The 24,359-nt window shown below is 33.2% G+C and overlaps 1 protein-coding gene across 8 annotated transcripts in view; it reads right to left on the reverse strand.

Annotated features, from left to right (window-relative positions):
- Window positions 1-24,359, reverse strand: part of Pfas (phosphoribosylformylglycinamidine synthase) — a 94,071-nt gene that overhangs the window by 48,173 nt on the left and 21,539 nt on the right. For 7 of the 8 annotated variants that reach the window (XM_076503650.1, XM_076503651.1, XM_076503649.1 and 4 more), the window contains exons 3-6: window positions 23,761-23,914; window positions 20,331-20,481; window positions 14,515-14,623; window positions 902-1,042 (exon numbers count right to left, since the gene is read on the reverse strand). In XM_076503650.1, coding sequence (XP_076359765.1) covers window positions 902-1,042; window positions 14,515-14,623; window positions 20,331-20,481; window positions 23,761-23,914 — 555 coding nt within the window. Of the gene's footprint in view, window positions 1-901; window positions 1,043-11,553; window positions 11,654-14,514; window positions 14,624-20,330; window positions 20,482-23,760; window positions 23,915-24,359 lie in introns of those variants that run through there. The other variant, XM_076503656.1, reaches the window with a different exon arrangement.

Raw genomic sequence — 24,359 nt, forward strand, 5'->3', positions numbered from 1 at the left:
AAAGACTTATAATACTCACTGATGCTTAGGGTCGCTTGTGCTCCATTAGACATCAAGTCTCACAAATTTGAGTGACCACAAAACAAATCATGTAGCTTTCAAATATGCACTTTAGATGAGTATGTCTTAGAATTACTAAAATTTATCCAGCTTTCAATGTAACCTGTAAATAGTTTAATATGATTCTGTTTGGCTTTCTAAGTAGCAATATAATGTACATGCAGCTAAAGACTTTGGTCAAGTGAATACTAAAGCTGCCAAAACTGAGCAACTGATAGCTAGCTTTGTATGCAGTAAATACCATTCTTCCCACTGGTTTTAATCATGTCTATGAGCCATATAATGTTAATTAATAACTAGCATCAAAAGTTAAAGTCAAAGTGAAGTGCCTTCTTATAAATCAAGAAAATGGGAGGTGCAGCTTTTAGATTCTTACTTGTAATTATGTATAATGTGTGATTCTAACTGGTTAGAAACTGCAGCAGTCTATTCTTGATGTTACAAAATTCTGAAAGAAGTCTGAGGTCAGACTTTTCATGTGACACCAAAAGGAGGAATGACAATTATTAATTTTTTTTTTTTAAATTAAGAAGATAAAACTCAGCTAATTAAAAAAGTTGAATTATAAACTTTGCTTCAATGCCAAGTTTATTGACAAACATTGATAACAATGACTTAACTGAATTTTGACTGTAACATTGTAAAAAATGTTATGACATGTGCACTTTGACCTGATTGTAACAGAAGAGTTAGTACAAAGAAGAACAGAGAACTGCACAAAAAGAACACAGTACAGTCCTGTAACAAAAAAACAAATAAATGGAGAGATGATAAGAAGTAGGTACATTAAATATTTATAAAAAACAAGGAAATACATTTTTGTTGAAACTTTAAGTTATACCTGCTATTGTCTGAAAACTTGATAATATTATTATCATTGCTAGATAGCTGAGTTTCCATTACTGTATCAATCAGTGACTTTTCTATCACATGTCCATCGATAACTAGTTGTCCTTTAAAGAACCAATGTCGGCTGTGCTCACTGAAGTGGAAATATAAAAGAAAACTGGTTACAAAAACATCATTCAAATTATATCTTCTATCTCTACACAACTACACATAATATTACAAAAATCACACACAGGCAAATATCTTGAATAACAGAAAATTTATCCAACCATAAATCTAAGATATTACATTCACTGTATTATTAAATTAAAAAAAAGAAGTTTGTTTTTCTTTCATTCATAAATCAAGTACAGAAAGGTAAAATATGGAATAATAAAAATATGATAACTGTTTCAGTCTGGGTTCCATATTTAACACAGTTTGAAAACTGCATCCAATAAATGCAGTTTCTGATTTAAAAAAAAAAACACAAACTAAAATGTTTCTAAAAATATTTAAAAACTGAAAACAAATTACTAAATACAAACTTCTAACACTAAAGTGATAATAAACACAAACAGACTATAAGCACATGTATTTAATTCTGAATGCAAAATCTTAAAACAGTAAAGCTGTTACAAAACACTATATAAGTGTTTAAATTTTTATGTTCCTTTTATTTTTAATACAGGTATTAAAATATGCAAAATATTTGTACCAACGTATCTTAACCAAGGTTTACAACAAATGAGCCTCAATAGAAAACCTTTTATAGCTCTAAGAGCTTTCATTATGAAAGTAACAACTGGATATATTTTTATACCTGGATTACACACAGATTTTGTGTTTATACACACCAACACATTTCTCATCTTTCAAGCAAAAGTATCTTCACAGTTCTTCACCTTATAATAATGTAAACTATAATATACCCACATTATGCCCAAGTATAAACTGTCTGAATGAGTAAATATCATCCTCACAGGAAACAAGAATAAGCTATTCAATATCAAATATACTATGATGTGAATGTGCTTTGTAGTCACTAAAAGTAAAACCTAAACATAACATAGGTGAAGTGAGGAATGTCACTGGCCACTAAGTTTATTTATTATATCTGCTACTGTTTAGCTGTTTAGGTTACTGATGAGGACTGGAATTCTCCAAAACTAGTACAACTCAATAACACACACTGATCAATGTGTAGACTGAACTGGACCTCTCTTGAGCTCAGACTTTGAATTTAAACAGTTTTTGGACTTAAGTTTATTTATTTATTTTAAGCTAGTTCACCCTACACCAAGTATACCTTCTGACTATTCCTACATTACTTTAATCAATCTTAACATTGTGGGCATTTTCCATCACACCTGACATGTATTACAATGAGATTTGAAATCTATATCAGGCTTACTCACTTCTGTTCTTTCAACCCTGCTTATGTAACTTCCTTAAAATGCATAGTTCTTTTTATCACATTTTTCATACAGTGTACCTGGTTGCTGTCATGGAAACACACTTGTTTTCTTATGTCTGATTAAAAATGTACTCATTACCTTAACACTTGATTCCCAAATCAAAAAACTCTGTTTTCAGTCTTATAATGGACATTTCTTACTTAGTTCTTATACGTAATTCCCTGTAATCTGCCACTGAACATCAATTTTGAAGTTTTTCAAAAGGAAAATGGTACATCATTTATATCAGTTTTTTGTCAATCCATATCAGCTTACATACTTGTATATAGTAAAATTGGTCTTTTTGTGACAGAAGTCCATGAAGACAATACACACTCTCATGTTTTCTCTACTAATCAGAATAGTTACTAGTTACATTCCCAACAGTAACATTTGACCCTGAAAATTTAGAGTAATTGAATATCACAGCTTACGTTTTTACCATTGGTAAGTATCACACCTAAATGTATATGACATTAAATATTTATGAGCAACGTGTAGATGCACACACATGGATACAAAGTCAGTTTCAAATGATGAACAATATGAATGAATCAAAACACTAAAAACAGAGCTATCACACAACATATGAGTAAAGGACAAAGGATATGATCCAAATGTTATGACTCTGAGACAAAATAAACTGGGGTTACTGGTCTGTAAAATAGTATTTGAAGATACTTTGCAACCGATATTTTCACTACTTCTGATAATAGAATGTTTAGATGTTGAAGTATTCAGCAGGTAATGAATTTTCAAAAAATGTTGGTTGGTTGGTTGGTTGGTTGGTTGATTTGGTGTTTTATGCACAAAGCAGCTAGGCTATCTGTGCCAAACATCCAGTATAAAGTTAAAATTAAAGTAAAATTGGGAAATTTATAGAATGAAATTAAGGTAAACAAAGTTAAAAAAAAGCATAAAATCAATGTTTACATCTAGTCTACAGCATTAAGAGAAAAACTACAGTAATACAAGTTGTAGAGGACTATTTGTAGCATAACTGTAATTACCATAACTAGTCAGAAAGACTAACAGGAAAGTACAAAAAACCACCATCAGTCACCTAAAGTTGGCCTTTCCAGTCCTGGTTCTGAGTTATCTGATTTTACGGCCATTTTCTAATTCCAAATCAAACTAGATGGACTTTGATTCTTAAAATGAAATCTCATTAAAAAAGGTCTAATGTATGAATTAAAAAACTTAAATGGCATTAAAATGATTAATGGCCTTTACAAAACTAAAAACATTTCCAAGGTGGACAGTGTCACCATCACCAATAACACTGTCTACCATTATGGACAAACCTTGGGACAGAATATGGTGAAAATGGCACCATTGTTGAGAGTCATAATGACAGCAAGAAAGTAATATTGTGGTTTAATGTGACCTGAGTATCACACAGACCAATCAGTGGTGTATCAGTTCTAGATAAAAGAAAACAATGAGTTATAAAACTGTGATCAATGTGTAGTCCAGTTAGAACAATTTCCTCTTTCCAATCCTTACAGAAGCAAGATGGCCAAAGTCTAATATGGGGTTCTATTTGGAAAAGCTTGTTGTACATTGCTCATTCCAAGTCGACTATCAACTGGCATGGAGCCGAGCCTTGAATACAGGACCATAGTCCATGTATGGAACAGGCACAGCAGTGATAGTGCCAGAGCAAATAGATTTTGCTGTGGCATCAGCGAGCTCATTCCCACAAATACCAACATGGCCCAGTATCCAGAAAAACTGGATAAAAGTAGATGTTAAAGATAATTGGGCCATTTGGTGTTGAATATTGGTGAGAACAGGGTGTGAACTAATGTGAAGTGATTCCAGGGCAAGAGAAATGGCATACAGTTCAGCAGTGAACACAGAAGATGTAGAGGGGATTATGCGCATAACCACCAAACCACAACAAACCATGGCAGAGCACACACAGTCACCTGATTTCGAGCCATTTGTATAAATAGGAGTGCAAGGATGGTTCAAAAAATGTTCAGCAAATGACAGACAGTATTTCCAATCAGGAGTGTTTGCTTTTCTCAGATGACTTAAAAATAGGTCACATATGGGGAACGTGAGAAGCCATGGTGGGATGGGCTGACCGACGGATACAGCAATGTTATCCAAGGACAGACCCAATTCATCTAACTGTGCCTGGATACAATGGCCAAAAGGAGCAATGGTAAACTGTCTGGTCTGCAAAAGTATGGGTCACCAAGGAAGGAAAATGCAAACCCAGAGGGGATACTTTTGTAAGGAACAAAGTTTCAAAGCATATAGTAAAGACAACTACAAATGGCAGAAGTGTAAAGAAAGTTCATGAGACTATGTATAAGCTCTGAACTAGGGAAGTGCAGAAAGCCCCAGTGCAGAGCCAAAGTCCTTGATGATGAATGGGGTACAGCATCTTTAAGGCCAAGGTCCTGGCAGAGCCATATACCAGTGATCCATAGTCGAGTTTCGATCAAATAAGAGCATGCTATATTTTTAGCATAGAATGTCAATCTGCTACCAAAGTGGTGGAAGAGAGGACATGGACGATGTTCAATGCTCTTGTACATTTGACCTGTAGCTGCTTGATGTGCAGTATAAAGGTCAGCTAATGGTCACAAATAAGTACCAAGAACTTTGTCTCAGGGACCACAAGCAGCACAACTTCATCAATATGGAATTCAGGATCAGGGTAAATATCCTGTTGGTGGAAAAAGTGCATGCAAATGGTTTAGAGAGAGAGAAGTTAAAGCTATTTGCTGTGGTCCACTTCAGTAAATGATTGAGGGCAGTCTGTACCTGCCACTCGACTAACATGAGATGTAAAAATTGTCGACAAAGAACCCATTTGCAACAGTAAGAGGGAGTTGTTCAGTGATGGCATTAACCTTTATACTGAAAAGTGTGACACTCAAAACACAGCCCTGAGGGACTCCAAATTTCTATAGTAAAGAAGGGGAAAGTGTCAAACCCATACAGACTTGGAATCGCCTGTCCATTAAAAAAAATTAATAAAAACGGGCAAATAGCCACATAACCCACATGTATGGAGGTCTCGCAAAATGCCATACCTCCATGTTGTATAATAAGCCTTCTCAATGTCAAAGAATATTGATATAAGATGTTGTTGTTTGAGAAAGGCTTCTCTGATTGACGTTTCAAGTCGAATCACATGGTCCATGATGGAGCACTGTGGTCAGAACACACACTAGGTGGGTGAGAGGAGATTGTTTGGTTTGAGAAACTGAACAAGACAAGCATTAATCATCCTCTCTAAGGTCTCACAGAAACAGCTCGTCAAAGCAATTGAGCAGTAGTTAGAAGGAATCTTGGGATCCTTCCCAGGCTTAGAAAAAGGTAGGACAAGAGCCTAGTGCCAGACATCAGGAAAAACATTCTTCTGCCAGATCCAGTTAAAAAAAGCAGAAGAATATATATGTAAAAGTTCACAAAAAAACCTGTGAACTTGATGATGACCAAAGATAGTCAAAATGTTGTTCCCTCCTCTACGTAAAAAATTTTCTCAACCCAAACGAAGAGTTTTTACATATATACTTTTCTCTACATCACTGAAACCCAAGGTTTGTATAATAACCAGAGAATACTGAAAACAATATGGTAAAGTCCTAGGGTAACTGTATTAGCTGTTGTCATGGTGATGATGACAGATGGTAGTGATGCAAAGTGTTAGTCAAGCTTGAGACCCAACCAGAATATCCACAGGTGCAAAGGATATATTGTCTACAGTCCAATCTTTTGAACAATCATCTGTGTCATTTAGTTCCTATTCTGCAGTAAATTGCATTTATTTTAAATTTTGAATTCAACACTATGTCCTGTCTCTTTCAATCCACCAATGAAAATCACTACACCTGTATCTCTACGTACCAAGTTCTCAAATGCCCAATTGTTGCAGATACCAAGTAACTGTACACTTGGGTTTTTAAAGCATAATATAGTATTTATTTTTATACTGTTTTAAAGAATTGTGGACATAGCAGGTTACTCTTCAAACAAACAAGTGATCTGCTGATGGAAATGCCTGTCTCACTTTTCCTCAGTGACATTTATATTGAGAACTTGAAACCAAAACATTACAGACAAGTATCCTACTATCCAAGATATAGAAAACTTAGACAATACCTTTGTAATTTGGTCACAAAGAAAAACAACCATTCATCCAGACTTTCACAAATATCCAAATTTCATCAACCCAGACATAAAACTCATCATGCACATAAAATATAATATAATCCTGTTTTCTGGACTTCTTCATTCACAGACAAGATGATCACTTCATCAATATAGTACATAAAAAAAAAAACATATATTCAAATAGTTACTTGCATGATGAATTCACAGGCTATTAAACAAAGAATCATTATAATTATGTTTCACAAAGCCAGAAAAATTTGCTTTGGATACTAAACTGAAGGAGAACTTTGCTTCATGGGAAAAAGTTTTAAAAACAATGGTTACTCATTTCAGCTTTTAAGAAAAACATGAGTTCACAGCACTAACAACACGACCAATACAACACCAAAATAATTTACCATACATCCCTTAGTAAGGAGGAAAAAAAAAGGAATATTAGCAACCTGTTCAGCCTAAGTTTTTTGAAGTGTGGAAAAACTCTTCAAGGGTTCCTACAGAAAATGAAATAACCCATCAATAAATTAAAACAAAAAAAATTAATCTTTAAACTATCATGTTCATGCTGAACTACACATACTGGAAAAAGACAGAAGTTTGTTTGCACTTAACTCTTCTGCTGAATGGCATTAGTAACATAGGGTTTGGTTGGATCCCAACCAGAAAAAAAAAATAAAATAAAATATGACTTATTATTATAGCAAAATCATAATTATGTATGCTTGTAAATTAAGTATCTTGTGACTGATTCCATGGTATGGTTAATGTCAGTAGAGTAATAATGAAGTTATTACAAATAGATTGTTCATATTTTATTTAATAAACACCATCTAAACATTAACATTTTTCTCACAGTGAAAATGTATTTCCAATATGTACTTCCTCTCTCACAAAGCTAACTAGCTGTTTGTCTGCTCTCTAAATGCTGCTAAAACATTTTTGCAATCAGCACAACAGTCTATATATCCATGATGACAAGAAACACACTTGAAGTAAAAATGTTTTATCAAGACAGTTGATATGGATATTATTTTAATTAAAGTTTTAAAGTACAGAATAATATTTTGACCTCTTTAGGTCATCTTCAGCCTGAAAAAAGATGACATGAGAAGGTAAAAATATTGTTCTGTACTTTACTTTAATTAAAGTTTTAATATCTAAACCAGCCATCTTGATAATACAGTATATATACCCCATCAATTTCATTTCTGGACATGCACATACCATGTTACTACTCTTCACCACAGTATTGTGTTACCTATGCTGGTGCAGCTGGCTCCCTCTACTGTTACTACTCAATCATCTCTTCTGAAAATACAGAGAGAGTGGGAAATGCAAGAAGTAAGAAATAACCTATTGGAATTACATTTTCAGTACAATAAAAATGTTAACTTCTGATACAGTCTTTATAAAAAGCTGGAATCCCACATTGTAAGTACACAAATATCAAACCAAGTGGAAAGCAACTGCCCAGAATGAACGGACATGCTCAGTGATGAAAAACAATGTTCATCTGTGGACTAAGTACCACACAATACCTGGAATAGGTATACTCTTCATCCAGGAGGCAGGAAATTAATCTAAAATGGGTGGAAAAGAAATATAATTGCACAAGCGCAATATGTTTTGAGAGGCACAAGCTGTAGCAACTTATAAAAAATAGCAACAATATTGTGGTGAGAACATGTTGACTGTGCTATATACGTACATACACATTCATCAATCCCAACTGTAAGTAAACAGAATGCCATACGTCAGTTTAAGCAACCAGAATTTCGAAGAGAAACTATGTTTTCAGTCAAAATTGGAAAAATTCTCAAAACAACCACAGAAGCAATCCAAAAAGTATGACAAACCAAACCCATCATAACAAGATCATGGCATTGATCTGTAAAAGCAGAATAATATCTGTAATCAGTATTATGAGCAAAATAATTCATAACTGTAAATGCAGGGAAAGAGACATCCTGCAAAAAACAGGAAATATTCATCTAACCGTAGTAACAGAGCACTAGTCCTGTTATCAGTGTTACAAGGCAGATGAAGTCCCTCAAACTCAATCATAGAAGCAGAGAAAAAACCTCATGCAGCCAGAAATAACAAGAAGAGAGACATCTACTGCACACAACCATATGAACAGGGAATTGTCATACCAAACCTAGAAGATCACAGGAAATGGAAGAGTTTCAGAGAATAAAAGGTCAGGAACACGAACCCCAAAAGTAGGCAATATGTGTCACATGTTAACATAAAGATTTAATAAAACAAAGAAGCCAATCAGAATAGAAGTGCAGGGGAAAATGGAAGGTAAGAAAATAGGCAGGAAAGCCAAGCCACCTAAATCGATAGCATAGGCCTTACGAAGGAAGGACAAGTTAGGGTAGAGGATGACATTGGAGGAAAAAAAGATAAAACCCTGGTTAAGAATCCAAGTTCAGAAGTTAAACAATCGTCTATGGTAAATTGATACAGAAAATGGTCCAATGAATCAGGAATAGAAAGATGCAACACAGGTAGTCAGTCCCAGGGCTAAGACAACGTACATAATAAAGCCATGCACAAAGACACAGAGTGGGAACATCTGGAGAATGAGGAACCACTCTGTAAGAACCTTGTTGGGAGAAGATAAATGATTGACAATCAGATTTAGGGAGCCAGGAATCTGGCAAGCTAAGACCAAAATGTGGTGACTGCAGACCCAGAAAAAGATATCCAGAACCTGAATGTACAGAGACCTAGAACTAGTATTTCCCCTAGCTCAATGATACATGTGATCACCATGAAGATGTCAGAATGTGCCATAACCATCACCACCCAAAGGAGGTGGGACAAAGCTCTACAAACTACAAAAGGCTGATTGAAATACAGCACCCCCACTATGGTCTGCACTAAGCCAGAGATTTGAGGAGAACTTCCACTGATTAAAGAGTATCCACCAAAGGGAACTCGCATGAGCCCAACCAATGGAAATGACAGCTTCCAAGGAACTGCTCACTCCAAACCTGAAGATTAAAAGGAGAATGTTGAGTTCAAATAAGGTTGGAAAGAAGAAATCTCCCAAAATAATGAAGTATCAAAAGGAGGGAAAAATGAGCTTCCAAACTGTAATCAGGAATCTCATCCATTCTGCATCCCTAAAAAGCAAAGGAGAATGGTTTCTGGATTTTGAATTGGAGGAAGCCAGCAAAAGCCAGTCATGCATTGAAGAAAGAGTGGAAAGATTCATAGCGAAAATGTTGGGCAAGAGTTTGTACTCCCCAATAAAACACTTAAAGAGCCAAGGTTAGTCCAAAAGGTAAAGCCATGCAGTGGAAAAACTTGACTTATAGCAATAAATAATTATTGACAAAGGGGGAACTATGTTGAAGAACTCTGAATTGTAGATTACTATGAGAAAATGAAATTTCTAGGATCACGAATGTAAGAAAAAGAGCCAAAGCCAAGTTCAGCCCTACAAATGGAAAAGAAAGAACCACATCAGCAATGTAACAAAGCAACAATTTTAAGTTCTTTACTGAGGAAAATTAGGATAATAAGACACATAGATGAAATGTAGAAAAAAATTCAGATACAGGGTGTTTGGAAAGTCACTGTACACTTATATATTTATTAACAGACATGTTTCAATATAGAATACAGGAGGTAAATATGAATGACAATTACAAACAATGTTGAAAGTGACCCCTGTTGGCATCAATACAGGCTTGGATCCTTCTTATTTTGTTTCTAAACACTGCTATCAGTTGCTGGCTTGAAATAGACTGAATTAATACTGATTACAAAACTGCACAGTGACTTTTTGAACACTCTGTAGAACAATGTATTAGATATTATTAGAAATAATGATATGTAATATCCACGTTTAGTTAAAAAAGTACCGAGAAGTATGAAATGGACAAACTATCATAATTTATCTATTCCACAAAGTTCATAATAATAACAAACTTTCAAACTGATGAAAATTACATAGAAAACACGTGAACAACCAATATCTAATGCACAATCTCTCAAAATTAGCTACAACAACCGATGAAAATGGAAAAATGAATTAGATGTTTTTAGTAGTAATGATATATAAATGATACACAATATAAACATACTTAGATAAAGTACTTATTAATAAAAACTAATGAACCCAGAAAAGTTGACAAGTCTACAAATTATATAATATTAAAAAACACAAAAAATGATTAAATATAGCAAAAAAAAAAAAATAATCAACATCTGACATACATCCCATGAAAAGTATCTTAGATGACAAAGTACTGTAAATATCTAAATTACTAAAGTCAGAGCACTGGCATATGGAATAAGTAATTTTCCTGTGTATAAATAAGGGCAAAACCATACAAATAGCATATGAACTAGGCTGACCATTAGTATATCAACCAAATGTGAAGTGTACATGCTGGAAAACTTTACAGAGATCTCCTATGAGAACTGGGAGTAATAGGAATAAAGGAGGAGAAGAAAAATTATCCATTAAGGCAAAAGCAACTGGTGAAAGACTACACTAAAACAACCAGGTGTGTGACATCAGCAACCACCTGATCATCTCTATCATCAAATTTTACAGAATGAATGATGTCATCAAACACTTCCAGATACAGTCACATATAGTATAATATATATAAAAGTATATAGGAAAGAAATCTATCACAGATCTCTAACCAACAAGAAAAATATATTATACAGTTTACAATTTTGTCCCATATTTTCTTTTTTAGTAGTATCTATATTGTAATTTAAATATATGGGTGTGTTGGGCTAAGGATTCTTCTATAGTAGGTATCTGTAACTTGTTGGCAATAAATTCAACAATAAACAAACAGCACGTACTCCACTTGTTTTTAAAATAATATATGTATATATATTTGAAACAAGTTAAGCATATGTACAAAAATTCTTTACACTACTGGGATCATACTCATATCTTTAACATTATACAGTTCTCTTCTTCTTGTCAAAAGTATATTTAACTTAAGCTAATTCAGCTGCTTTAGAATTCAGTTGACAAGCCAAAATATTTTTTCTCTATTTTTATCACAATAGTATTTGTGTATGATTCACTTACAATGTCATTTGAGTTACTGTAGTTGTATCCTGAACTTCCAATAATCATCCACCTTTTGTCAAAATCCACACAGGGGGGGGTTCAATTAGTATAGAACACCCTTTGAAAAGACAAATTATTCTCCTTATTTCTTTCAAACTGTTAATCTCAATGTAACATATCAACTGTTAGATCATTCACTTCTGTGATGATTAAGTTTTCTAACTTTTCTATGCCCCAAACTTCTCTTTCTGCTCATCTGATCACAACTACTTATACATCTATCACTTAGGTCTAATAGAAATCTCCATAGCTTACACATCAGTGGATTGCAAATACAACATTTGATTGCCTCAACATCAATAAACTACAAACACAAAATTAACTAACTGATAATACTACCTACAGTAAACAGTCTTTTATATCTGACAAATTTCAACTTTGAACTGAAAAAGCCAGAGTACAAAATATTATCAATTCTAGAAACAAGGCAGAAGCAGTTTATAAAAAAACCAAAACCCAAGTGTGTGCTGGATTTAATTTTGAATTAAGATAATTCCATACAGAATTTATTGAATAAAAATTAAGATGAATAAAAAAAGAAGGTCAAAACAGTACCACAATATGACGGACGACACAAGCAACAAATAAGTGTCCACTTCTGATGTAACATAACAAGAGTAAGTGCTGTGTAACAAGTTTTCTACATCATATGCTGCTATAAGTTAGAATACCTGGGCTCACATTAAGTTTGCCAGTGTGTATACTTTTTAAGTTTTTTTTTTAACATGAACCATTTACTGCATCACATTTAGATAATCAAAGTCTCCACAAAATTCTAATTCTACCAATATCATACTTGTTAAAAATTATCATTTATAGTATGTCTGCAACAATTAATTTTGAATAAAATAACCTGCTCATTATGGATACTGTAACAGTTAGGTTTGTTTTTTGAATATCACACAAAGCTACTCGAGGGCTATCTGCACTAGCCATCCATAATTTAGCAGTGTAAGACTAAAGGGAAGGCAGCTAGTCATCATCACCAACTACCAACTCTTGGGCTACTCTTTTACCAATGAATAGTGGGATTGACCATCATATTATAAAGTCCCCACAGCTGAAAGGGCAAGCATGGTTGGTGCGACTGGGATTCGAACCTGCAACCCTCAAATTACGAGTCAAACAACTTAACCCACCTGGTCATGCTGTGTCATACCAGTTACAAAGGAGATTTAAAGATGTATTCTTGGAATTTGAGTACTGGTATCTCAGTTGGTAAGATTTGTCTCAACATACTAGCATGGACCCAGAGTTTTAGTCTTAAGTCTGTCAGGGTATATTTTGACATTTTAACATTATATTGGCATCTAACAAGAGCTCTGCCATTCCTGAGATTACTTGATGAGGGTAGATGGTAAATTACACTATATGTTTAGTGCCTGACTCAGCTATTTGTAGATGTTAGATACTGTTTCCAGGTTGGAAGTGCTATTTTGTGGATTGGCAACTAAAGATGTTGGGTTGTGTGTAATATGTCTGGACTCTAGGAAAAGCTTTATCTGTGTGTGTATGTATTGAGGAAATTGGGACTCATAACAATCAGGTAGAAAGTTGTCTTGCTCAGAACGTGAACCCAAGTAGCTCAAAAGGTAAGGAAATTAGTTCCATAACATCAGTGAGCCGAAGGTCCCGAGCTATAAATGTCTTGATGCACTATCAAACCTGAGATAAATATGATAAAAATAACCAGAAAATTTTGTATAATATAGGTAGAAAACACTCACATCTGACTAGCAGAAATAAACACAATGAATATAGTCTGTTATGCATGTTTTAAGTAGGTCTTCACTGCTGCTGTAATAATGTATACTTTGATATTATTTGAAATAATGCAAGATCAAGAACTGCTTAAGGTATTTTTCAATAATACTTACACTGCTATAATATATAAAGGTGTTTTCATAAATCTATAATGCAGCAATGTGGATGAATAAGCAGACACAATGCAATAAGGTATTAAAAAATAAGCAAAACTAAGTATATGCATTTAGAATCACATTTCACTGAGTGACACACCATAGAATTAATTTAATGAAAACACCTAACGAAATCTTTAAACTGCTAGTTATTTATATTTTTGAATAATATTTGTTACTATTCAGATTTACCTCTATTTTAACCTTTGCCAATATTTGTAGACAATAATTATATAAAAAGGAGATATAACAGTACAGCTTATTATTTTAATGAAAATTTAATGGAGCAAGTTATAAAGTCATACAGTACGATAGTACAGCATGCACTCAATTCGTATATATACCAGTATGATGTTATATTGGAAAATAGCATATATTTTGTAATATATTATGACTTATTTATTTTTCCAAATTATTTTTTATGCACAAAAGTTCTAATGAGTCTATGACTTTATTGATTTTTGGTTTGAAATACCATCAATATTGATATTATTCCCACTAATTACAAAAAGTCCTCTATGTAATTTTGGTTTAAAAAATTAGCAAGTTCACCACACATTTTCAAGCAGTTCTTTGAAATATTGTAGGAGGGTAAAACAAATAATTATTTGATATAATGCCATGTGTGTTAAACTGTTTGATTAAAGTTTCTTCTAAGAGATGTACAAGTTATATTAGGATATCCTAGAATATTTCTGTAAGGTCTAGTATGATAAGTTTGACTGTGAATTTTACCTGAAAACCTAGTTCTTTGTAAAGCTATATATCTTACAATCACATAACCTTGTTGTTAGTAATTAGTATAAAATTACTTTATACATTTTATATGATTTATACTGGTTGAGGATAGGAAGAATGTAAAAAAAAAACATTTTTAAATTCAAATAACTCAAGCATTTTATTAATAAAAGTACCACTAAAATTAAGCAAATTAATGAAACTTAATTTCCTTATAAGCTCATTTAACTGTCATTAACAATATAAAGTTGTATCAAATCACCTGTTAGACTGAGCAAGATCAAAGCATTCTACTGTAGTAGGGTTCCTTTTCAAATGGTCACGAAAAAGACTTGTGTAGTGATTTAAGTCCCAATCATCAAAACCAAGACCTAAGAAACAACAGAAAAACATGAAATTTGATATTAAAGCAAGGAACAATGTCGTATTAAAATGTTTTCAAATTAACCACTTTGTGAAAGTTAACATTTTCTTAACTCAAAAATGTAGTTCCAATAATAATTTCTTCTGCTCACGCTACAGCTATTACATGACTGGTAGGATTTCCTTTCTTTGCCCACCTAAGAATTGATCCAATTTTTTTTCTCGCTTCTTCCAGTTTTTTATTCTCAACTTAATTGCCCTTGGTGATATCTGTCGAGTGATATTCTCCATGTATGTCAATGTACCCTCTATCTTGGTACTGCATATAAGCACCTCATTCAAATAATATCATCACTTTTTTGAGACTGACCCAATCTGCAATCTCTGGCACTGGCTCTGAGTGGGGAAGAAAGGTAGGAAAATGTGATGGGAGATAAGTATTATTGGAAATACATTTTTGATTTAAGAAAATGTTAACTCCCAAACAATACTCACTTCTCTCACACTACAGCTAGAGTCACAAACTGATAAGTTAAAAAGGCTAGTGAGGGAATTATCAACATGGAATGTGTCTGCATAAATCATGGGCATGTCAGTGGAAGACTAGCTCTTCACTGGAGGAAGCACATTAGATCCAGAACCTAATTTATGTACTGCAGATGGAATTTGACATGATTCATCATCAATACTGGTCAGGTCCCAACCAGATAGCTGAGGTTATACTGCACATGGTTTGAATTATAGGGCCATGGACCCTAAATCACACATTGGTGATTACAGCATTTCCACCACAGTGTACATACTTGTGACTAGATCCCAATCTGTGGTAATAAAGTGATGAATTCCAAGCCACTAGAATCATGATGAAAAGGTAAACAACAATGAAGTGGGCAAACCTTCTCCTCAACCTGAAGAAGTCCAAAAGAAAACACTCCAAACTTGGAATAATGAAATCCTCTATGACATAATCAACCTGAAGAAACAGAAATCAACGGGTCTGGAATTACCAACACTCATCCTAACTCCCCAACCACATGGCTGTGGAAAGTTTTGCTTGTCCCTAGAATTATGGAGAGGACATGGAACAAGCTGTGCTCAAAGAAAGATCCAGGATGGGACCACTCTGAATTCAGAATTACAAAAAGATAATGGACTTTCCTTCACAAACAATGCACTGTACTAATATTGATCCAAAAGAAGGACCACACTAAACCCAACCAGACAGCTGAGAGTTAAATATGAACCAATATCATGACTCTGCTTCCACACAGATGGGTACCCCTCCTACTAATATCTTGGAAAAAACACCCAAGTAGGAGGGCCCTCAACTTTTCCCTCTTCTCCAAAAGTGGAGGAAATTCCCTCAAATAGGTTAGAGAATTAACTGATGTCTATCACTGCAGTAGCTAGAAGTTGGGTGTAGTAAGGACATCCTAGCTGCTCAAATAGGATATGGGAAGAATTTGCATTGGAGAGTACTAAAGAATAATGCTCTGGAAACAGGGGCAATAGGTGAACCAAGTTCCCTAAATTTTTAAAAGGAAACTTATCCCTATTTCTTCAATCTAATGATCAGCAGGGAGAGAGGAAACCCTTTTATGCTTCACTCATAATAACCCATGAGTGGCTGTTCAGTACAGTACAGTAATACCAACTAGTCTGCCTCTAACTAGTCTTATGGAACATCTCATTTCTATAGAGCATGTTGCAACCCATATAAAGTATATTGTGTTAGTAGTTCCTAGTGTGGATTTGGTTCAGTAAAAGCACACCTGGCTGAGCAAAATTTGCCTGAAGTGGGGAATCAAAGAGGAGATGAATTTCTGAATGAGGTGGCAGCAGAGGAACACCTATCATAATATTTTTCTAATATAACCAGCATTCAAGATTGAAAATGTTTATCCTGAATATGAAGACTTGGGAAATCTCTGTTCACAATCCACTAGTTGTGTATAGACCACTGAGGGATAAGGGATTCAAGTATTGCCCATATCCCAAAAAAGAGAAAGAACTATCCATGGAGTGGGAGAAGGAAAGGTGAATAAAAGATGGACCACCTGTTCCATAGTGTGGAGCCATATGGGAGTCAGCTGAGCCTGACCGAAACACATGCTGAAAAAGACATCCAGATGAATAATATTTTGTGGTGGAATGAAAACAAATGTTTTAGCTCTGATAAGAAAGCGTATTTTATTGCTTCTGAAAGTGGAATTTGAGTGTGACATTCTACCAACTCACAAAATGTGCCAGCAACAGCCAGTCATATAACTAATGGAGTAAGCACAAGTCTAGAGAATGGAGATGATGAGAAAAGGTTCATACAATTCAGCAGAGCAAAAATGGTGCCAATACAAGTCCAAAGGGCAGAGCCGTGAACTGCAACACACAACCTTTGTGCATAAAATATAAACATTGACGAGATAATTCCACTATGGGAATATGCAGATAAGTGTCAGTGATATAAAATTTGGTCAATCACAATACTGGTAAAAAAAAAAAAAAAGCCAACAAAGAGTGAGGAATGACCCAATTGGGGACATCAAAGGATTTAGGAACTGATGTAGATGAGAAAGATCAATGATCAGACACAAAACTCTTGCCTTCATGAGAACAACAAAAAGAGAATAAAATCTGGAAAAATGGAATGATTTTCTCCAATACCTTCTTGACTAACAAATCGCTGATAACCCTGGAACAAAATTCTGAAATATGAGGATCTTCTGGAAGCAGAAACACTAAAGGTTTGGTAAATAATAGTGTTCCAAGACCCCAAAGATGTACAGTAACACCATCACCATTGGCAGCAATCTTAATGAATGGAGGAACCTTGTGAATATGGACTTAATCCAATCTGGATACCAAACGACCAAGAGGCTGATGTCAAACTCTGAGATGCTAGAATAAGGGCAGAACTATGAGTCCCTATAGGAGCTGAGGAAAGTTGAAAAGCCAATGACATGGATAAATGCAAATTGGTATATCATCTCTTGATTCTAAGGAATTTGGAACACCTGCAAAAATTGAGGGTAAGAAAAAAGCAGCCTCACATAACTCATGAATAACAGCATACCAGCCAAGAGACTAGAAAAGGTATAGAAGCTGACAATCATACCAAGGAAAGAGCTAACAATGACCCCAACACATCGTCAAATAGATGTGGCAATCACTGAAAGGCTTCCAACAAAATGTGAAAGGATGATAAATATCTTAGCACCACAATTAAGATCAGATGAATCCTACAAAAAGTGTGATCTATTCAAATTGGTCACACACTCCATTCTGGGAACTCAAGTTTCCAGGAGCAAGTCTATTCCTTTACAATCAGGTGGTGGTAAACTAAGACATGGTAATCCAACAAATATGGCAAATGAGGCATAGCTGTTCCTCCATGTGACTGGACAGTAGATCTTCAAACATGAACAACAACATCAAGTGATGGAGAGAGAACTAAGTATTCACTCTCAGTCCTGTTTGCCATCAAGGAAAGCATAGACACAAAAGCAACTGGGAAAAAGGCATTATAAAACACTACACACTCAATTTGTCAACTGAGGAAAAGGAGGTGAAGGTAGCTGATCCTAATTTGCCCAGAATAAATTAAGGCACTGGAAAAAGTGATCACAATAAAAATTCTTTCCACAATGTCCAGGATTGTCCATAAATGCAGCTTCACAGCTTCCAAAAGTAACACTTCCAGAATGAATATATGTCTCCACCTCACCAAAGAAAAGGTACTGGACAGCCTCAACCACGAGTAGCTTCACCTACCCTATCTTCCAACTGTTGAGTGAAGCTTGACATCAGAAGTTGGATAACAGAGACTCAATTTGCCTTGCTCTGGAAACAGTAATCCATGAAATTCATGTCATACATCAGCTTGCCAAACAAAATTTTCTTTTTTTAATGAATAACAACTAGGTAACACAAAGAACACTCAAGCACTTCCAATGGTCATAGTACATAAATCCATTCATGAATGTTTTGTCAAGAAAAAGATACTATTATCTGAATGAGGTGCTTATGTACAGTACTAGAATAGAGTGCAATGATGTGGATGGAGAGTGTCATGAGATAGATACTGTCAAGGATAACTGAATGAGGAGTAAAAGAATGGAGCACATGAGAAAAAAATCAGCACAATCCTTAGGAAGGAAACCCTAGCAATCAAGTAATGGCTGTAGTGTGAGAAAAGGTATGCTTTGGAAAATACTATTTTCTTTTTTGAATAAAACATTTTTAAAAACTAAATAACATTAATGCAAAGCTACAATACCTAATTACTACATTGTAAATACCCATTTTCATAAGGAGCTTAAGCAAAAAAATGTTGAAATCAACTGACAGCACAGATTGAAAACATCAGTTTCAGGCTTGGGACACGTGCCCACAAAGCATTAAGTTTATTGCTACTTTGTTGAAGAGTGAACAAAGCACAAAACATTATGTATCTTAGCTTTCTATAGTAATGTATGTGTTGCATTATGTTTGTGCATTTAAAAAAAAAAGTGTTGGATTGTCTTACATGTTTATTTGAAATAAGAAATGTCTCATTTCAAGAATTAACTTTCATTTGCATTATAGATGACAATATACTAAGATCATTTTCTTTTAATGTGTAATGTACCAGTTTATGTAGAGTAACATAAACTGAACAGTTGTCTTCAAGTCACATGATTGATGAAGCCAATAAATTAAGAGTCAAGCCAATAATTCCTGCAAGGGTATAAGGATCCCACTCTAGTCTAAGTCATTGCAAACTGGGAAGAAAAGCAGGAAATAGCAATCACAGTTGAATGTGGGCCAATTAACCATAAAAGCTCTTTGATGTGATCAGATTAACCACAAAGAAACAAATATAACAAGAAAAATATACATATATAATACTGTAGAAGCCAAACATCTAAATTACATGGCAGGATAATGTGACAAGATTCAATGTGAGCTCTACCTTTACACTTAAAATCTTAGAATTTTATGTTACTTCAAATTATTAATTCCACATTTCTTGTGCAAAATTCAGTGTACTCAATATCTAAAGTATCTAATATTCAGTTTATGGATATTTCTGCTGTTATTTACTTAAAAAAATATTTTAAACTCAAATCATCTAACTCTGTGGTTTTTCTAGAAATTTACAAAAACGTTTCCCTTGCAATATTTCATTGTTATTAAAAAATTATATAAATATACAAAATCCTGTACATTTTATACTAATTCCCCAGAATCACTCGAATGGGACATCCATATCTTAATTTCAAAACAATATTATTACTACAAATTTACACTTCAGTACTTCCTTCAATAAGAAAAATTTGAAAACCAGTGCCATCGTTTTTTAATATAACCAAAAAAACTTATGTCCTAATACTATTCCACATCTTAGACTATTTATTGACAAAAAAAGATTTTATTTTAAATAGTAAAATATAAATTTTATTTTTCATGAAATTATTTTACATTAACTAATCTATCTAGTCTTTCTTCAGAGTTTTATTAATGAATGTTAAGAGTTTGTTTGTTAGTTTTAGAGGTAAGTCATATTGCAATATCTGCTGTGTCCACTGCAAGGAATCAAACTCCAGATTCTAGTAGAGCAAGTCCATAGACTTATCAATGTGTCACTCGAAAACCATTGGTAAGAAAAAGATTAACATGTATCAATAACAAGTACAATTATTTACTATGAGATAACACAATTACTGAAATCAAATATACCTAACTCTTGATTAGTTTCTTCCAGAGCCTTTTGTCCTTTCTCAAGAACATTGACTTCAGTCCATGGATGTGGAGTCACTTTCATGTCAAAACTCCTGACTGGCTCTAAATATCTACATTCTGTCATGCGATCATGCAATGCATCACACATCTGCCAATAATCAGAAAATGTTTATCAGACATGCATTTTTTCTTTGTATTAGTTTTCTTTATACTATGCATGTGATGAAGTATTTTCTCACTTTAGAATTATAACAATTCTAATGTCCTTTATTTTACTTCAGGATATATGTAACTTAAAAACATCTTAGATGTTATATAATATAAAAATTTAAAAATAATATTTCATAAGTCTAAAATCATAAGAATTATCCAATACTTTGAAACAGGTTTAAGCGTGTAGAACTTGAAGTAACCTTAGGCAAGACTTGATAACTAAAAAAAAAAAAAAAACAAAACAAATACTAAAATGGAATACGTCAAATACATTTCAAAGTAAAGATAAAAAAATAAAATTAAATTAAACAATTCCCAATATTAGGATTTCTCTAATAAAGGTAACAAAAATCTCAATTATCCAATTTTATCCAATATTTCATTATAAATGTACTTATTAGTGACAAAAGCAAAATCTAATAAAACACATGACAAACTGATGAAAGTTGTCAATCAACAGCATGACTTTATGATAAGGTTGAAAAGTGGGCTTTTTTGAGGAGAAACAATGCAGTTGTTTGAGTTGTTAAAAAAATGACTTATGACAGTTGACAGAGCACATACTTGGTGTACAAGAGGTCTTGGGTTCAATCTTACTTGCGGGAGATGCATAAATTGGTTTACTATGTACATGTACATCAGGTAGTACCATCCCATTATTTATTAAATATATTAAGAAAAAGGTTGTAAAAAGTCTTTCAACAAACCAAGAAGTAAGAGAATGAAAAATTAAGTAAAACCACACAATCACCAACTGTTTGTACATGCACTAGCTAACAAATAACTTATAGTTAAAAACTTTTACATGTATAGCATTATGGAACCACAACTACTGCAAACTATCCTTGTTGTATAATAAGTTCTTTAAAATTCTAAAGCATTTATATCAAAATGCACATAAACTCTAGAGTCAAATATATTTAATAAATAATTTCCAATAGTTAGATACAACTTACAAAATAAAATGACAAAAGCAAAACCTTATCAAGCTGCAGCCATTCTTGTGTGTTGTTATTTTAATGTACAATTAGCTTAACACGGTTAGGTTTTTAATAGTTTATAATATCATAACAGCAGTCTCAGAAGTAACATTTCAAAAACATTTTGAAACCAGTCTATGTATTTTGGGATAAAAGTACAACAGAAATAAATTAACATTTTAATTAATAGTCCATTATAACTAATTTTAAGGTTCATCCAAATTGAATGCAAGTCAACAAACGTAATGACGTGGCCTTTGACCCATGACCCATAGTAAAAGGGTTAAAGGCCATGCCATTACATTTAACTTGCATTCAAAGTTTCATTGAACGACTATTTTATGAATTTATGTCAATTATTTTGGAATCAAATTGTAGATTACAATTTAAGCTTTAATTTCAAGTTAATTTCTTAATTTAAAAATAAATATTAAAATAACACATTTAGATATATATGTACAATATATGGCATGTGAATAACCAATCAGCAGCTTAAAATGTCCTCAGAGTGGTTTCTTCATTCATTTTACTCTTTTAAAAGGCTACCAAGTTCTTTCGAGCCAAGATTTCAATGAAGTTGGTTGTGTCTCTATTTAGTCTGTGCAAAGTTTAATTTTTTTAAATCTAAATACATCCTAGTTACTAAGCTTAATAAATTATAGTGAAATTCTATGGTACTAGTGTAGGTATTTATGATTTTATTCAACTGTACATATAAAACTTGAAAAAATTTTGTTTGATATATTCACCACATGCGAAATTTTAAAAGGCTTAGCAACCTATGATCATCAATGATAAGTACAAAGTTTGTGACAAGAAGTCATAATTCTTTGCTTAACTTCTTGATTTATTTTAAAAAAATAAGTTCAATAATTTATTTCTAAAAGTAATAATCTATGTACACATATACAGGGTGTTCAGAAAGTCACTGTGCACTTATATATTTATTAACAGACATGTTTCAATATAGAATACAGGAGGTAAATATGAATGACAATTATAAACAATGTTGAAAGTGACCCCTGTTTGCATCAATACAGGCCTGGATCCTTCTTATTTTGTTTCTAAAAACTGCTATCAGTTGCTGGCTTGAAATAGACTGAATAAAATATGATTACAAAACTGCACAGTGACTTTCCAAACACCCTGTATCATTTAAAATAATTGAAATTTGACTATATAGTACAAAATACTAGTCCACTAAAACACAGCTAAGACAGGGAAGACTATGAGGTCAGTTATATGTTACTGAATACATAACATGAATGCACTTGTACCACGTCAATGCAAGTTATGTAGTGCTGGCTAGATATGACTGGAAGGTCAATATAATAAATATATATGTAAGTATATAGCATTATGAGGCTTAAGCTACTCAGACTAAACATTTGTATTTTTGTACTATAATATATAGCCATTCTAGCAGGAAGAAAGCATAATTTGTGTTTATTTACTAATTTGTTATGATGATTGTGAGGTTGGACAGGTCACAGACCCCACATAATTAGAGTATTGAAAATAACATAAAATATAAAGTATTACTGAAAACAAACATTTAAAATGTATTTAAAAGGTTTTAGAGATTACAGAAATATTTGAGATAAAGAATTTTTTTTAATCATAACATGAAATCATTTTGCACTCAGACTAGCAATGACAAAAGACTATTTTCACAAACAAATCTTTGGTAAAAGTACTTCATTAAAAAATGTAATTTTCTGTATACAAAATACATGTAATCTTTACTAAAAGTCTATCAAAGTTTATGAAGATAGACATGCTATATCAAAAGTTATGATGCAAATACTTAACCTGTGCAAATATGTAGATGACCTTGTATATATTATACCAAACCTCTACGAAAAGGTTAAACAAATGGTATACAGTCATGTCACTGAAAGCGAAGTTATATTATGCAGTAGATAAATATAGTTTTACATTAAATATCTTGACATTAATGCAAAAGAAAAGCTTAGTTACAAAAAATATGTGTTTATAACGTCTTATGAATGCAAAGTTTACTGTTGTTCTTCATACAGACTAAAGTAATTAGGGATCCAATTTTTCTAATTATCATAAATTCTCCACAGATCTGTTTACATGTTTAAGCCCAACATAAGTGTGAGTGTGGTGAACAATTCCATGCAGATTTTACAGATTCTACTTTATTTTAAAACATTTGTTTAAGATTTGAAACTACTGAATAATTAGTATTAGTTTGATATAATGTTAACCTGTTTTATATCTTCCGATGATAGACAAGAGTCTGCTAAAGGTTGATAGGAAACAAGGTAATGAGTGGATCGTTCAATCCTTACAACACTGGTCAATCCAACAGCATGGCATATAGAAACGGCATTTGTTGAGAAGGGAGTTGAGAAGTTCAGCCTATATAATTTGTAAAGTATTGTATTAAAAAATACAAACGTACAAAAGTTATACAACTTCAGATATATTTGTACTTTAAGTTCATTTGATCATAATTTTTATCATAATTATAAACATGAAAATGTTTCATTTCCTTTGTGTTTTGCATTTTACTTATTTAACCATTAACTGAATGGTAATATTTTGTACCACACATAGAAGCAGAGATTGGACACTGAGCACATACCACTGACTATGTACATCTTTTATAATTTCTTCACCATCTGCTCACTCACAAACATCAGATTTGGATTTGAAGTTATTTCAAAACAGCTTCTTAAGACAAATAAAGGTTAAAAAATGTTGCAGTTAATGTATTCCAAGTGGCAGACTTCTTCCATGATAAAAAAAAGAGAAAAATGAAAGCTGGTTAGTGGCAGGATATACAAAACAAAAGTATGCAGGT

The sequence above is a fragment of the Tachypleus tridentatus genome, chromosome 6 (assembly GCF_004210375.1).
Source record: "Tachypleus tridentatus isolate NWPU-2018 chromosome 6, ASM421037v1, whole genome shotgun sequence".
NCBI classification, from domain to species: Eukaryota; Metazoa; Arthropoda; class Merostomata; order Xiphosura; family Limulidae; genus Tachypleus; species Tachypleus tridentatus.